General features: G+C 45.0%; 1 protein-coding gene across 2 annotated transcripts in view; it reads left to right on the top strand.

Annotated features, from left to right (window-relative positions):
- The window catches only part of IQCK (IQ motif containing K), a gene marked incomplete at its 5' end in the record, with an annotated part of 109,183 nt that overhangs the window by 74,466 nt on the left and 17,160 nt on the right, over positions 1–17,557 (top strand). For both annotated transcript variants that reach the window (XM_080911301.1, XM_080911300.1), the window contains one exon: positions 5,961–6,072. In XM_080911301.1, the coding sequence (XP_080767427.1) occupies positions 5,961–6,072 (112 nt within the window). The remainder of the gene's footprint in view (positions 1–5,960; positions 6,073–17,557) is intronic.

The following is a 17,557-nucleotide window of genomic DNA, read 5'->3' as shown; positions in this document are numbered from 1 at the left end:
TGTGTGCAAGAGGCTCTGGTATGCCAACTTCCAAGGACCCTGCTGGAGCTGCCTCCCATCTTGTACAAGTACTGGGGTCATAGGTCGGTGTTACTGTGCCAAGTCTCAGGTCCTCATGCTTGTATGGCAAGTGCTTTACCCACAGAGTTATCTCCACAGCCCAGAGCTGGCTTTCTAAACTAATGTGGTTTTCTAAATTGCCTTTCATCAGAATTTTATATAATTGGAAGAAGTAGATAATTTCAGGTGCATTAAAAAAAAGACAGCCAGACTTGGCATGCATGCTCAGTGGTTGAGCACTTGCCTGGCACGTGCAAAACCCTGGGTTTGATCTCTAACAAAACAAAATGAATATCATAACAAATAAACATTGATGTCTGGCCAGGCATAGTGGCGCACGCCTTTAGTCCCAGCATTCAGGAGGCAGAGACAGGCAGATCTCTATGACTTAGAGGCCAGCCTGCTCTACAAAGAAAGTTCCAGGATAGCCAGGGCTATTACACAGAGAACCCATGTCTCGAAAAACCAAAATTAATGAATCAATTAATTAAAATAAATAAGTAAATAAATAAAAATAAGAATTGGCACTGGAATCGAGAAGCTTTTGTTTTGTTAGTGAACCAACAAGCTGGCTCTCCAGGGTGACTTAAAAACAAAGTGGTGGGAAGGAGGAGTAGGGGGTGGGGAGGGGGAAGGGAAACTGCTGTGCGTTGACACCATGCTGCTCTCTGGTATTTGCTGATGGGCACAGTTCCTGCCATCTGAATCGCTTTCCCAACTGTGACAATAGTCAGTGGGATTAGCCCAGTTCAATGGGTGCCTGTTCTCCCAGCTCATAAAGGCCTTCTCTAATGCCCCACGATCACCTGGCAACGCGAGCCTCACCAACAAGGCTGCTGCTGCAGCAACAGCATTCTGCCAAGGTGAATGGTGCCCAGAGCATAATGAAGAAAGTCAAGGAAAAAGGCTTCTGGCCCAAGAGAGGAGACCACACTGTACTGTGTACAGAGCTCTGTGAATGAATACAGCCTTAGATGGGTGGGCAAACAGGTGTTTTTGTTTGTGATGTAGGTCATAGTCAAAGAACTATAGGGGGATGGATATTTAAGCAAAAATGTGGTGTGGCAGGTCATCACAGAACTCTGTTCACAATTGGAAAAGGTGGCAATAACTCCAATGTCTAGGAAGAGACAAATGGGTAATCTTACTATAGCATAGCTCTACAGTGGGATGCTAAGTAGCAAGGGATTGGGGTAAATCATGAAGCCCTGTATAGGTAAAAGAATCAGTACACTAAGGGCCCATGGACAAATGGTTGCCTTTATGTGAAATATCCCAAATGAGGAAATTCACAGACACTCTGGAGTCTAAAGCAGATTAGTGGCAGGGGTGGGGAGAAGAGAGAACCAGAAGGTTCTGATTAATGGCTACACAATTTCCTTTTGAGGTGATAAGAATGTTCTTGAAGTGGATGGGTGGACTGGTTGCACAAAGTTCTGAATGTACTTAGCACCACTGGAGTGTACTTTAAATGATTAAAATGTAGTGTTTATGTTGTATTTTACTACAATTAAGTAAAAAGACAACCATCAGGGCTACTGGCAACTCACAGAAGTTCCCAGGAGAGATAATGGCAACACACTTCCAAGAGATAATAGGTGTTGTGCCTTGCACTGAGAGAGGAGAGAGAAAACAGGAAGAGTTGCTGTAAGCAGGGAGGGAATCTGAAGGTCAAACCCGACTTGGCCCAGTTCAGGGACTGTTTGTGCCCTGGGGGGAGGCAGATGTGTAAGTAGCCTTACTGACAAGTGTTACATCCCCAGTAGGAAGCTCAGTGGAAAGTCTCGAGATCCAACTGTACCTTGATAAAGCAAATGGGCCCCTACCTGGATGGCCCCCTTGGGATGGCTCTATCCCCAAGGCTGCTCCAGCTGTGCTGTCCCCTGACCTCTTCTGAACTGCCTGTACTTGTTTCCTGTATGCACCTGAGGTCTCCAACAGCTTCTAATTGCCCTGCTTCTGCCTTACCCCTCCTGTTCTGGTCCAGTGGACCAGCAAGTCAAGGTTATGGGTTCTAAACGATGAGTAAAACAAGCAGGCTTCTCCCCCCGCCCGCCCCCGCTCTTAGGGGCCCTGGAAGGATAAGTGGAGTAGCCACTATCTGGGAGACCACTGACCTTGGCATCTAGTGCCTCCCCCAGATCCACGTACTAATCCCAACACATGGAACTCTTCCACAGAGTATAAAGCGATGGCTTCCATTTAATGAATGGAGCTGATCATGAACTGGAAACCACAAAGTGGTCACCCTTAATTAAAAAGGTTAACCCTAAGCACTGTGTAAATGTTACCATGGCAACCTCCTCAGACATTGTGGTGGTTCTTCAACAACTTTAACTTCTCTTTCAGAATAAATTTGATATCATCATTAGCCACTTAGGCTTAGAGTCAGCTTATTGTCAAGCAGTCTTTCCAGCAAGAGGGTAATGAAGAGGGATGGAGAAGGGGGTGAGAGGCTATGCTTAAGAGTCTGCTTGGTTTTTAATAGCTCAATGATATTCTGTTGTGTAGATATACCACATTTTCCTTAATCCATTCTTCAGTTGAGGGACATCTAGGTTGTTTCCAGTTTCTGGCTATTACGAATAAAGCTGTTTTGAACCCAGTTGAGCAAATGCCCCTATAGTAGAGTGGGGCATCTTTTGTGTATATGCCCAGGAGTGGTATAGCTGGGTCTTGAGGTAGAATTCTTCTTGGTTTTAGAGAATTTGCCAAATTAATTTCCAAAGTGTTTGTACCAGTTTGCACTTCCACCACCAATGAAGGAGTGTTCCCATTTTACCACATCCTTGCCAGCATGTGCTATTACTTGAATCTTTGTTCTTAGCCATTCTGACAGGTATAAGATGGAATCTTAAGGTCCTTTTGATTTCATTTCCCTGATGACTAAGGACTTTCAACATTTCTTAAAGTGTTTCTTCGACATCTGAGATTCCTTCCCTTTTAGAATTCTGTTTAGTTCTGTATTCCAGTTTTTTAATTTGGGTTGCTGGTGTCTAAATTCTTGAGTTCTTTATAAATTTTGGTTATTAGCTGTGAAGCAGGTAGGCCATGTTGGGAACCCTGATTCTTAGTTGAGATGGTAGAAGCCCCAGGGACAATGAGTGAGATGGCAGGAAGCTTCCCAATTTCTCGAGAATCAAGAATCTTCACACTACCATCTTCACACTGGCATGCTTCACATCTTCCCAATCTTCACAGCCCCTCAGGGCATTGGCCACACCCCAAGTCCCCTCTCTGCTGGAGGATGTGACATAGACTTCAGTCAGATCAGCCATGCCCCAAGTCCCTCCCATGCAGATAGACATGACGGCAGGTCACATAAGCTCCAGGCAAAAGCAGGACTGCCCCCAAATATGTAGGCAAGGTCTTTCCAAGCCCTCAGGCCAAGCCAATAGAAAGTGCTGGTTGTCAGACTCCAAACCATTTCAAAACTGTATATATATAAACAGGAGCTTGGGTTGAGAGTAAAAAGATGCGTGTAAGAATCATTCCACCACTTGAGATCCTTTGTTCTAAAGAGCTGATAACACCTCAGATTGGGAAGAGATTTTCTATCCTGAAGCTTCTTATATCCCACACTGAAGTCTCTCGCTGGCTCAGTTCAACCTGGTCCAGCGCCCCATGCCAGTGGAAACATGGGCAAGCTGTGCTCAGCATCAGAAGCAGCCAAAATGTTTTTTTTTTTTCCTTCTCCATTCACCTGAGCTTGCACACTCCAGCCTGATCCAGTGGCAGAGGTTGCAGAGGTCACCCTTATCTCTAGCCAGAGAGCTGTGTGGAATTTCTGGCACCAGGTCTCACAGTTATCCCTTTTTCAGATGCAGGGTTGGTGAAGATCCTTTCCCAATCTGTAGGCTGCTATTTAGTCTAATTGATGGTGTCCTTTGCCTTACAGAAGAAGCTTTTCAGTTTCATGAGGTCCCATTTACCAATCACTGATCTTAGAACCTGAGCCATTGGTGTTCTAGAAGTTGTTTCCTGTACTGATGAGTTCAAGGCTATTTCTCACTTTCTATTTTATTAGATTTAGTGCATCCAGTTGTATGTTGAGGTACTTTGATCCACTTGGACTTCAGTTTTGTGCAGGGTAATAAATATGGATCTAATTGCATTCTTCTACATTCAGACATCCAGTTAGACTAGAACTATTTGTTGAAGATGCTTTCTTTTTTCCAGTGTTTGGTTGTGTCTTCTTTGTCCAAAATCAAGTGTCCATAGATATGTGGGTTTGTTTCAGGGTCTTTGATTCAATGCCATTGATCAACCTGTCTGTTCCTGTACCAATGCCTTGCAATTATGCTTGTAGATAAGGAGCCCAGCATGGCTGTTCTCTGAGAGGTTCCACTCAGACAGTTGTAGAGACCCACAGTCAAACATTGGATGGAGCTTGGGGACTCTTATGAAAGAGTTAGGAGAAGGATTGAGGGCCTGAAGGGGATGGGAACTCCACAGGAAGACCAACAGAGTCAACTAACCTAGACCCTTTCAGAGACTAAACCACCAACCAAAGAGCATGCATGGAGTGGAGCTAGGCCTCCAGCACACATATGTAGCAGATGTGCAGCTCACTCTTCATGTGGGTCCCAAACAACTGGAGCCAGGGCTGTCCCTAAAGCTGTTGCCTGTCTATGGAATCCTTTCCCCTAACTCAGCTGTCCTGTCTGGCCTCAGTGGGAGAAGAAGCACCTAGCCCTGCAGAGACATGATATGCCAGGGTGTGGGGATACCTAGGGAGACTTCTACTCTCTCAGAGAAGAAGGGGGAGGTTAGGGGAGGGACCATTGGAAGGGGAATAGTGATTCGGATATAAAGTGAATAATAAATAATTTATATGACATAATAAAATAATAAAGATATGTGGAAAAAGAGTCTACTTGGTCATGCACAACTGTATCACACCTGCACAGTTTGCTCACCCCTGGAATAACATCTGCTCTCTCTCCAGCTTAGTTCTCTCATCTGTGGAATGGGTCTAATCATTCCTATCTCAATAGAATGAGTGACAGAGTCTCTTGGATCCCACATTGGGATTCTCTGTGTGGTTAGAAGATGGCTTTGAATTTCTGATTCTCTGCCTCTATCTCCCGAGTGCCAGGATTCCAGGGATCTGCTACCATATCTAGTTATTCAGGTGTTGGGATGGAGCCAGTACTTTGCTGGTTACAGCTCAAGAGTAGATAGAGCACTAGCATAGATAGAGATAGAAATATAGCAGACATAGAAAGAAGATACTCAGACAAGAACTATAACATGGGGCTGGAGAGACATTCTTGCTGTATAACTTATTCTGGTCTTGAAGTCACAGTTTTCTCTGCCTCAGCCTCCCAAAGAGCTGGGATTATAGTATGTACTGCCATGTCTGCCTACGTTAAAATTTTTGATATTAATTACATGTTGAAATAATAAGATTTTGAATATTGCATGGATATAATCCATGGATATTAATGGTACTAATTTACTATTTAGGTTAATATATTATCTAAGCCTCATCTGCTTTTTTTTTTTTTAAATGAGATGGAGAAAATTTAAAATCAGATGTTAAAATTTTATGGGACAGCAGCAATTTAGAATATTTCAACATAGCATTAGCGTGGCAAATCCTCACAATCTTATTTATTCTCAAATATGAAATGAGCAGTTTGGAGTGTAGATAATTTATTGAGAACAGTGTTTTCTGAGACTCTAAAATACATCAAAACAAGGGTGGGGCGTGGCTTAGTGTTAGAGCACTGGCCTAGTACGCACAAGGCTCTGAGACTGAGCCCAGTGCTGCAAGAAAGAATTTTATGAACTTACAGTACCTCCAGTTGATTGAGAAGTCTTTCCCATGCAGACTTGTAAAGGGGTGTGTGGAAGTGTGGAGAAAGGGGACCAGCTAAGCTCTGTGGCTTTTCCAGGTGCGCTGTGACCCGGAGATTCAGGAACTGCGGCAGTGGCATAAGAAGCTACGTGAGGACAAGCACATCCGCCAGCGTGTGAAGGTCTTCTGGGCCAAACAAGAGCAGAAGAGTGAGTGGCGGGTTCCACAGTCCACACTGTGGAGGAAAACGCTGATCCTTCACCTGAGCTCAAAAAGGAAAAGCTTAGAGGCCCGCAGAACTCATCTCTGTGTGTGCACGCATGAGTATGTGTGCTTGGGTGTGTGTGTGTGTGTGAGAGAGAGAGAGAGAGAGAAAGAGAGAGAGAGAATGTATGTGCCTTTGTTAGTAAGCATGTGTGTGAGTGTGTGTTCTGATTGGCAACTAGAGTCTATAGGGTGTAATTCACATGGCCCTTTCTCTCCCTTGAGGACCACTTCTGTGTTACCTTGTATCTGGGGGCTTTTATTTTCTAGTGTTGGTACTCCAAGAACAAGCTGTAATTTGGGGAACTATGTTAATGAGACAGTATTCTCCTCATCTCTGGGGACGTGTCTAAACTTCAGTAGGTTTATTCCCACAGATAGTTGGTGAATGCTTTTTCTGGGTCTAGCTGTGAGGGTGTTCCTAGGAGTTAGATGTGAGTTTAAACTGGTGAGCTGAACACATGGATGGCCTCTCCACTGGTGAGGACTTGCAGAGGATAAAAGGTGAGGAAGGAAGAAAGAACCTCCTGTTTACACAGCACACTGCTATCCTCTTGCCTGGGGGCTCCTGGTCCTCAGGCCTCAGGAGCTCTGAGCTCGCAGGCTCTCAAACACTGGACTCACCTCACCACATGTATAAGCGATAGGCGTGTTACCACACATGCCTATAACCCCCTACACTCCTCCCCAGCTTGCAGATGGCAGATGGTGGGGCATCTGTGAGCCTGTATTTTGAATTACTAAATCCCTTTGTTTATTTATGTGTATATTTTTATATTAGAAAAAGACCATAGTAGAATGGATATTAATCATGGTAGGATTTCTGGTTTTCCATCCTTTTTGGCAATTGCTTTTCTGTTTTTTTCTATTCTGGATATATTGTAAGTTAAAGTTTCAAAATAAAAGAAAATGGGGTTGGGGAGGGGGGTCCCAGAGAGTTGGTCCAGTCATTGGAGTCCTGCCACCTAGGCATGGGGACCTGAGTGGGTCCCCAGCACCCAAGTAGAAAGCTAGGAGCAGCAGTGTAAGGCTGTTAAGTCCCGTGCTGCCGGATGGGACAGCAGGCTCTCTGCAGATTGCTGGTGGGACAGTCCAGCCTAATTGGTGAACTGCAGGATCAGTAAGAGACTCTGTCTCAATAAATGTGATGAAGAATTGGTTTAGGAAGATACTCAGCATTTACATCTGGCTTCCACATGCAAGAGAAGATGTGTACACACTCATGGGAACACATGTAACACACAAACATGTGTGAACATGTACGCAAGAAATGAAGAGGGAAGGAAGGGGAGAAGGGAGGAGGAAGGGAGGGAGAGACGCAGTTTCAGTAACTGTCAGGCTGGCTCAGGCCTGGCCTTTCAGTTCGGCTCAGAACTGGGACTCAGCCAGAGTGGTAATCAGTTTAAAGGTCACAGGAAGCACAGGGCACTTACTTATCGCTGCCGCTCCGTATTCTCCGGAGTTGATCACTGCTCTTTGATTGATGGGCTTGGCTTGCAGTGGAGCAGGAGTGGACTTAGGGCCAGGCAGAGCAGGGTAGAATCCACTGCCCTAGCCGCCTGCTGTGTGCCATGTTGCCTACTGCAAGGCAGGGTCGTCAGGAAACATCTTAACACATCAATGCTCAGCTGTGCTATATGTTGAGACCCCAAAATGACCCTTGGGAAAAATTAAAATAGAACAGAAGTGCCTAAAGACTGTCCCAAGTCCATGGCCAGGTGGAAGACAAGACAGTATCAATGACAGAGCTGCCCAGGGCTCTAGCTACCACCTCCCTCCATGCGGCTGTGACCTAGTTGACTTCCCTGGGCCTCAGTTTCCCCATTCAGAATGGAACTAGTTGCATACAGCTGTTAAAGGGTCCTGGCCCATAGTGCCCATGAGTGTTTCACACTGTCGCAATAGCATTATCGAGATGGCCATGTGCTCTTGAGTGACTTGGAGTTCGTTTCCTGGGACGGACAGACCTCAAACTCTGTGCATTCAGGATGGGGCTGTCATTATCTTCTTCATTGTGTTGGCCAAAGCATCACAGAAATCAGTCTACACATATGTATTTGAAGCATGAAGCTCTTGGATTTCATTTCACAGTAGAAGATACAGAGGCCAGAAAGATCTAAGGACTTTCCCATGGGGCCAGTGAGATGGCTCTGTTGGTACAGCACCTGCCAAGCAGAAAAAAGGATTTGAATTTGCTCCCCAGTACTCACATAACAGTTGAGGGCACATATATGTAATCCCAGCTCTACAGAGACTGAGATAGGTGAAGCCCATCACTGAGTTCGAGGTCAGCGAGAAACCTTAAGGTGGAAAGTGATGGAGAAAGATGCTTAGTGTCGACCTCTGGTCCCCACATGCATGAGCACACATGTGCATGTGCACTCTGAACATGTGTAAACAGTCGTGAGCTTGAAGCCCCCATCAGTCTTCATTTTCTCATATTCTCCTGCCTCCTTAGGGATTGATGCACAGACAGGTTCCCTTCTCTGCTTCCTTTTGTGGGGCTGGAGCTGGAATGCAGAGCTGCACATCCCAGGCTGGTGGATGCACCACACCGAGCTGGACCCAGCCTGTGAGCTGCTCTCCTGGATTTCATCTTCAGACCTAAACTTCACAGGCACTGTCTTACACTCGACATCAGGCCATCAGAGCTCTTGCTGTCTGGGCTTGTGTCCATGGAGGAATCTGGATGGGGCTGAATGAAGAGGAAGCATCATAGCTGGGTTCTCCCTGAGTGACCCAGAGCTTCTTGCTCCCTTCATCTGCCATCAAGAAAATTATCTTATGGCTGGTCAGAAAACAAGGTTTCCCTAGCCAAGGTGACACTGTTGTCATGCCCCAAAGACCTCCTGGGTGGCATCTTTTGTTAAGCACAAGTAAGCTGCACTTTAGATTTGCAAAACAAACAAACAAGCAAACAAACAAACAAACAGTAGAGCCATGGAAAGTAACCAAAATTCTGAGCTTCATTTAAAAGTTTCCAATGCATAGAAATCCCCCTAGCAAATTTACTCTAAGGTGTTCTCGTCTGATCATGCCGTGCTCTGGCGTTGCCCTGTGCTCTTGGAGCAGCCTCTGGCAGACAGCAAGTCTCAGGGAGGAATGGCAGCTGTTATGGTCACCTGTAGTTGGGTCTCAGGTTACAGAGTCAGAGGCTACTGGTCCCAAACATTCTCTCCTCCGACAGAAACAGCATGAACTTTTCCAGTCATTTGTCAGCAGGACAGGTGCACAGATTATTTTTAAATGTGTGTCTTTAGAATTTCAGCCAAAGAAGTCCAAAGATACCTCGAGACTCAGTCAAAAATCTTACCCCAAATAATAGGAAGATTTTAGTGGTGTTTCGTCAGTGATCAGTTTCATGTGTTCTTCGTTTGTGAGTACCCCTCACCAAACCCAAGGGGCTCATACTGGGATGAGCACAGGTCAAAATAAGCACAGCCAAGAAATCAAGGAGTAGAGAAAGACTTATTCCCTGCTTCAAGTACGGAGCACATGGGTTCTACTTCCAGAGTAGTGCTGTCTTTGAATGACTGAAGCATGGGGCTTTGATTCAGAAAGCCTGTGCATCTGCCTATGGAAAAGCACCTTAGGGAAAAGTGCATTCCCAGGCGTCTCTGTTAGACATAGTTCAGGAAGGGACGAAGGTGCGGTTATTTAGGGCACACTTAACTTAAGCGCATGAGTTCAAAAGTTTAAGATTAAAGATACAGACACCTCTAAGCATGCTCAAAATAATTTGGATGATAGGCAGTTGCCTCTGAACATGCTCAGCTTTAAAAGTGGTGTGTGTGTGTATGTGTGTGTGTGCATGTGTGTTCACCAGCTTAGTCGTGTGTTTATAGATGCACGAGTGTGCATGTGGATGACGACCACAGGACAGACTCAGCTGTCATTATCTGTTGCTGTCCATCTTGTATTGCTTGTGCATCTGGCTTGGTTTTGAGGTGGGGGGGTCTCTCATTTGCCCAAACTGGCTCAGCAGGCTGGACCGTCTAGCCTGAGCTTCAGGGAACCTCAGGCATCTGCCTGTCTCTCATTGCTTTATAGTCCTGGCTTTTTAAATGTGGGTTCTAGGGGACCAAACTCAGATCTTCATGCTTGCATAGAAAGCACTTTTCTAACCAAGCCATTTCCCCAGTCCCTCGGAAGTTTTTTATAAAGCGGTGGTTCTCAACCTTTCTAATGCTTTAACCCTTTAACATAGTTCATTGCTACTTCATAACCATAATTTTGCTACTGTTATGAATCATAATATAAATATCTTATATGCAGGATTTCTGATATGCAATTCCCAAAGGGGTTGAGATCCACGGGTCAAGAAAGGCTAATCTAAAGAAAAAGGAAATAAAGAACAGTTTGAGATTCATTAATATAGATATTTGTTCCTAGATACCAGCCTTGCCTTAGAGGCTGTCATGACCTCTAAGAGTTATTTGGAAATCTGAGAAGGGGCTGACAAAAACCAAGACAAAAATCATAGCAATTGTTCCCATAAGACCAGACTTTATTGTGTGTGTGCGCACACCAGGTAACTTTCTCATAAGGTATGTGCATTTTTAGATATGAGCAAATAAGCTTTAAGTGACTTTATCATTTTATATGTAGAGGCAAAGGTGTGAAGGCACAATCTGTCAAAGGAAGTATTTTACGTCTTGTTTCTAAGTGTTCATTCCAAACTCTAGTGATTTGTAGTCACAAAACTACACAGTAACTTTGGGCACAGGTGGCAGTTGACTTAAGAAAAAGACAGCATAGTGGGAATAAAAGCAACTGATTCATTTGGCAAAATACTGAAAGACCTGTAGATGAAGACATACCTAAAATACCTGACTGATGAAAATGACATATATTTGTATATATTCAAAGGGCATAGCCTGATGACACTTTGACTAACGTAAAGGCATGTAGTGTGCTGGGTTTAGAGGTGGATGCCTTTAATCCCAGCACTTGGGAGGCAGAGGCACGTAAGTTCAAGGCTAGCCTAGTTTGTCCATAGAGAGTTTCAGGATAAGAAAGACTAGGTAGAGAGACCCTGTCAGAAAAAGAAAAAATAAAAGAAAGAAAGAAATGCTATGTGATGTTGGCCATAATCAACAGAGCTAACACATCAGTGTCACCTGTAGCTGTGTGGTGAGGACACTTATCTACTTTCAGTCAAGTTTCAGTGGGCAGTAAATTGTAGTCAGGTGCTACATGCCAGATCCCCGGAGGATAGCCAGCGTGTGACGGAAGGCGTGCTCTCCTCTTCAGCATGGAGGTTTCTCGGAGACAAGAGGAAGGACAACCTGTCACATAACTTCAGTCCAAAAGAAACAAAGCCCTTCCATGCTGCAGTATGCATGTTAGTCACCGTTTCCCTATGTCCCTGCCGTAAATAGAAACCCAGCCCTGAGCTTCCTAGAAGCCACAGCAAGAAAGGAAATAGGCTATTGTGTCCTCATGATTAAATGCATTTCTTGGAACTACACCTTCTTGAAGCTGAGATTTGATCTCACTGATAAAAAGGACTGTGTGGCATCCAGTGACCACTGTCCTTCCAGAAACTACAAGACTAAACCCCTTTGAAGCAGCTCTTCCTCCTAAAGGGAGCAGGCCCCAAGGCATGGGAGCCAGGAAATTTCTTTTTATGGTGTGACAAGTCCTGCAGGTAAGATTTCCCTATGGCTTCAAAAATGTTCTTGGGCTGGAGATATAGCCCAGTAGTACTTGCATAGCTTGTGAAAGGCCCTGGACTAATCCCTACCACACACACACACACACACACACACACACACACACACACACACACACATGCACACAGGAATAACATGTGAATTATCATTCATGGTATTGCACAGATTTATAGTCAGTGCCATCTGTCCACTGTGGGACTTTGGGTGGGTGATGTCATGTTTGTACTTCATTTCTCCTACTTGTAAAATAAAGTTGATCGTGCCTCAGTTGTAATTCTAAATGAGGTCATTGTTTTTGTAATGCTGTAGCACTTAATGAAGAAATATGTCTGTAAGTCTACATTGTCACTTCAGTTCTATCTTATATGCTTTATCCTCTCTCATCTTCTCAAATGTTACGTCCTTCTTCAGTTTAATCCACAAAAGAAATAGGAGTTGGATTAAGAGACATCTAATGATGTCACGTCTTCCTTCCATTGATTTTAATTTTAAGACTCACCAGTGGGTCAGGATGTTAGGATGACATCACCTTGCACACATAGATTCTTTTCCTTTAAATTTTGCAGAAATTTGCCTGGCTGGGACATGCCTGCTCTCGAAATGCTTGCAGGCCCACGCTGTTCTGTTGGTATCAAAGTTCAGTCAGAGATGATTTCTTTTTTTAATGATTTGGCCTTAAAGCTGTAATATCCTAAGTTTGTTTATGCAAATGAACCTCATTTGAGGCTTCACTGTACCTCCCCTGCCTTGTTAAGCATTCTGTTCTATACTTAGGAGTACAGAAGTCTCTTATAAGATCTACAAACCTGGGGAAGGCCCACTATGGTTGATACAGAGTGGTAATCTGATAGGGTTTAGAATCACCATGGAAACAAATCTGGGCATTCTGAGAGGAAGTTTTGGAGGGGACCCATCCTTAAGTGGGGGTGGTGCCATCACACAGACTGGGTCTTGGAGTGAATAAAAGGGACAGCAGGGGTTGAGCACCAGCGTCAATCCTCTGCCTCAGCAGTCTCAGGTTTCTGCCATGACTTCCCCACCATACTGGACAGTAACTTTGAGCCAAAAGAAACCCTTCGCTACTTAAGTCGCCTTTGTCACTTGTCTTGTGACAGAAATGGGAACAGTAGGTGGACTAGGTCTTCCATCCCCCAGCTGATGACCTGGAGCATTGCCTTAATCTCCTGGTGACGCCATTTCTGTAGTAAAGAAATGCCAATGGTGATACTAAGACCCACCCTCACCTTAGGTGCCTGGTCGTTAATCCAGAACAATCTGCAGCTTATACTAAGTGGTCAACAAAAGGGGACTGTTACATTGTTAAACCATGATTTTGACATCTGGAAAAAAAGTGTGCTGTTATTAAACACAGTGGCTTTGGGTTTCTCCCAGAGCCAGATTTCTGCCTCTTACTGTCAGTGAACACACAAGTGAGTGACTCTGACACCTAAGACTCAGCTTCCCCTGTGTGGCATGGAAGCAGTTAGGACTGGTTGTAGAAGTCTCTCGTGATGATCAAATAGGACAGTGGTAGCATGCATGGTGTTGGACAGACAGCTGGCAAGGAGAGGTTGGTAAATAATTCGTGTCTAAGTTTTAGTCAGTTAAAGGTTGTGCTTGTTTTTATTGTTAATGTTTTGTGTTTTGCTTTGCTTTTTGTTTTGTATCTTTTTTTTTAAAACAGTATCTTATGAAACCCAGATTCGCCTTAGGTTCACTGTGTAGCTGAGGGTGACCTTGAACTCCAGAGCCTTCTGCCTCTGCCTACCCAAAATATAGTTTTGATTCTAGGTAATTTACTTATAGCTGTGGTTCTCAGTACCACAAATGAGAACCTCCCGGGAAGGTTTGTAAGGCTTCATCTGGCTAGCAGCCAGAGAATGTGGTGATGTGGGTTTATTCTTACTGGAGAATGTGTTGTGGCCACATCAGCAAAGCCTGAATACTATGGATTAGCTATGGAATCCCAGTAATAGCTGTAGATCCGAGACCTTCCTCTGTGAGGCCTTTCTCACCGATGCCATGTCAAGGATTAAAAATGTTGAAGATCCGAGCTCCAGGTCCAACTCTGCAGTGTACCAGCTAGCAGGCCCTTGGATGAGGCAGGAAATGTTTGTACCAACAAAATAGAGGAGTCCCTGCATGCTTGCTTCCTAATACACATGTCCACAGCCACAGTTCTAAAGCTTACAAAATGCTGCTCTTGAGTATGTGACTTCTGTCTCAGAATTGAAGAGTATCAGATGTGAACTTGGTTAAGTTGGGGAGAATACAGTATCTGAGGGATAGAGAGAAATCTGGAAGCTTAGAGGTTAAGGGGAGAAGGAAGGAGCGTGGGCTGAGGACTGGGCTATTTAAGAGAGTTTAGGGGAAGCTGGTAGTGTGGCTCAGCACTAGAGCCCCTGCTTAGCTGTGGGCTCTGTGTGCCACCTGTAGCCTCACAGGGACAGAGTGCTCAGGAAGAAATAGAAATGCTAAAGGAGAGTTCTGAAGAGCACATCACCTACTTAGGAAGGTGGGAAGCACACATTTTGCAATGTGGACCTTTTCTGTATCCATATTTGGGTCTGTCACACTCCGAGGCGACTCCTCTTAAAAGAAAGCTAGTGTTAATGGAAGAGAAGGGAGAAATCACACACAGCCCACAGGATGGCACACCAAGACCCTTAACTGTTACACATTGGATGTCTGGAAGGCCCTGGTCCCATAAATGCTTGACCTTCCCTTCTCTTCTCTTCTCTTCTCTTCTCTTCTCTTCTCTTCTCTTCTCTTCTCTTCTCTTCTCTTCTCTTCTCTTCTCCTCTCCTCTCCTCTCCTCTCCTCTCCTCTCCTCTCCTCTCCTCTCCTCTCCTCTCTTCTCTTCTCTTCTCCTCTCTTCTCTATTCCCTCCTCTCCCCTTCCCTTCCCTCCCCTTCTTTTCCTTTCTTTCCCTTCCTTTCTTCTTGTTGTTGTTTGCTTTTTGAAATGGTTTGTGGTGTGTGTGTGTGTGTGTGTGTGTGTGTGTGTGTATGTGTGTGTGTGTGTGTGTGTGTGTAAATGTAACCCTGGCTATCCTGGAACTAGCTCTGTAGACCAAGCTAACCTTGAACTCACAGAAATTCACCTGCCTCTGCCTTCCCAGGACTGAGATTAAAGGCATGTGCCACAACCACCAGGGAAAGCTTGAATTTCTCAAGTGCCTACAATGCACCAGACACTTTATACATATTGTTTCCAATCCTTACAGGGGAGGAAACTGTATCAAAGGTTAGATCATTTGCCCTGGGTCACAGTTGTGAAAGTGGCTGAACTGAAGATGTAGAACTTTCTCTGGAGGCAGGCTTACAGCTTTTCTTCCCATCAACCCAAGGACAGGAGGGCTTGAGGGAGGGGATAGACTTGATGCTCTTTCAGGATATACCTGCCAGAACCAGTGCAGAAGTGACAGCAGCACCCCAAGAAGCCAAAGCAGAACCCCAAAAACATTCTACCCACAAGAGCTGGGCACAGGAGGCCACTTACATATGGTGTGGATGTGGAATGCCTGGAGCAGGCAGAATGTAGAAGGCCAAAGACCATAGAGTTAGGAAGTTGCTACTATTAGAAAAGGGCTCTTATAGCCCAGGCTGTCCTGAAGCTTGCCATATAGCTAAGGGTCCTCCTACCCCCACCAAAATATTGGAACTATGGTCATGCACCAGCACACCTGGGTTTCTTTTATTTTTTTTCTTTCCCGCCTCCCACCTCCCTTCCTTTTTATCTTCCTTTCTCTGACAGGGTTTGACATGTAGCCCAGACTGGCCTTAAACTCTCATTTCTCTTGTTTCAGCTTCCAGGTTCAGGAATTACAAGCTTGCAGCACTATGCTTGGCCAGGGTTTGTCTCCGAGGAATAGAACGTTAGAATCTTAACAGCGTGCACAATTGTGCGGATCTGTGAATTGGCTAAAGCCATTAAGTCGGCTGCTTTATGGGTATGTGCCACATGGCCTGTGAGTTCATCTTAGTAAAGCTGCTGCAGCAAAGCAGAAATGAAAGGCCAGTCCAGAGGCCTTGGCAGCAGGCAGGACGACTTGGGACCAGCTTCTGCCAGGCATAGTCATGCATGCACCTGCTTCTTCACCACCGCCAGTCCCTGTTTCCTGTCCCTACTTGGAAAATTCTCCCTAGTTACCCTGGATCAGGCATCCATCTGTTTATCTTGTCCCCCTAACATTTGTTCTACTGAAGTGGAAACTTAAGGGTTCTTTGGAAAGTCGGTTGATGGTGCTCTGTTGGGGCAAACAAGACTAAAGCAGACTCATTACATTAAAGGATGTTTTGCTGAAGCAGACACAGGTGAAAGGATGAAAAGACACATGATGAGGATCCTTTGCTAACAACACACGTGTATTGGTCCGCCTTACATTGTGTAGTTGAGCTGCATTTGCCAGGACTCCATAGAGAGAAACTCACCAAGAAGCTTCTGGTGATGTGCTGCAGTTTCTTGCTGTTTCTGTGGACTCAGACTGATTGGCAGAGTGATGTCCACTGAGACAGAATTACGTGCTGAGACAAGACCCGTGGTGGATGTTTGGAGGGTATAAATAGGACTTGACGGACAGAGGTCGAGGCTGAGTTATTGCTTATTGTGAAGTGTTTGTGAACAGATTGAGCTGCCGCTGCTAACTTTGAACTGAACTGTAGATTTTCAGACAACGCAGCCTGGAATTGTTCCAAAAAACCTTTCTAAACAGGTCCACTTCCCCCATATCCTTTCTTTCTCATTACTGCTGGTGGGTAGTGGGCTAAAAAGGAGATTTAAAACATTTAAGAACCATCATATAGGTTTTGAAAAAATTAAAGTTACATTCTACAGTGTGGTTCAAAAAGCCCACCTCCACAACTCATCTTACAACATGTTTCTAGGAGTTGGAACTGTCTTTTCTTCATAGTGCAAGATGTAAAGAAACATGTGGTTGCACTAGACCTTGGCCACAGGCAGGGTGAGGGCAGATGACCCTGGATGGCCCAGCTTTGTATGGACCATTTGCTAGGTTTTAGATGGAACTGTGTTTATTCCTTTGTAACCCCCCCCCCCTGTGATGGGTTTAATGTGGCCACTGGTAGTTTTTACCCTGTCAAGTCCCTGGAGTCGTCTCTACTTTGCCACAGCAATTTTACTGAGATGGAATTCACATGTCATATGATTCATTCAATGCACTTGCTCTGTGTGTTGTTTCTAGGGCCACATTAGACAGAAATGTCCCTGACTGCAAGGATGGGCTTCTGCTCCCTTCTCCCTTCTTCTCCATCCCCCCCACATCGTCCTTCTTCTCCTCCCCTTTCCTTTCGTCCATGGCTAATTGAAGCACTCTTCCACTGTGCTACATCCTCAACACCCCCCCCTCCCACATTTCTTTTTCTATTCTTTGACAAGTTTCTACCTGTATATACTGAGGAGTACCTCCCCACAACATATACACTATGTTTGGACCTAATGTGGTTCATTCTTGTTTTAGTTTTCTACAGTGCAGTTCCAGGTATTGATCTCTCCTTTGACGACACACAGTTTCTGTTGTGGTAACAAGGGTCCCACTTGATGAACCACAGTCCCTATAGTGGTAACAAGGGGCCCAGTTGAAGACCCACAGTCCCTATAGTGGTAACAAGGGGCCCACTTGATGAACCACTGTCTCTATAGTGGTAACAGGGGGCCCAGTTGAAGACCCACTGTCTATAGTAGTAACAAGGGTCCCACTTGATGAACCACAGTCTGTACAGTGGTAACAAGGGGC

This window comes from Micromys minutus, assembly GCF_963924665.1.
Source record: "Micromys minutus genome assembly, chromosome: 2".
NCBI classification, from domain to species: Eukaryota; Metazoa; Chordata; class Mammalia; order Rodentia; family Muridae; genus Micromys; species Micromys minutus.
This window is presented reverse-complemented; position numbering and strand designations above follow the sequence as displayed.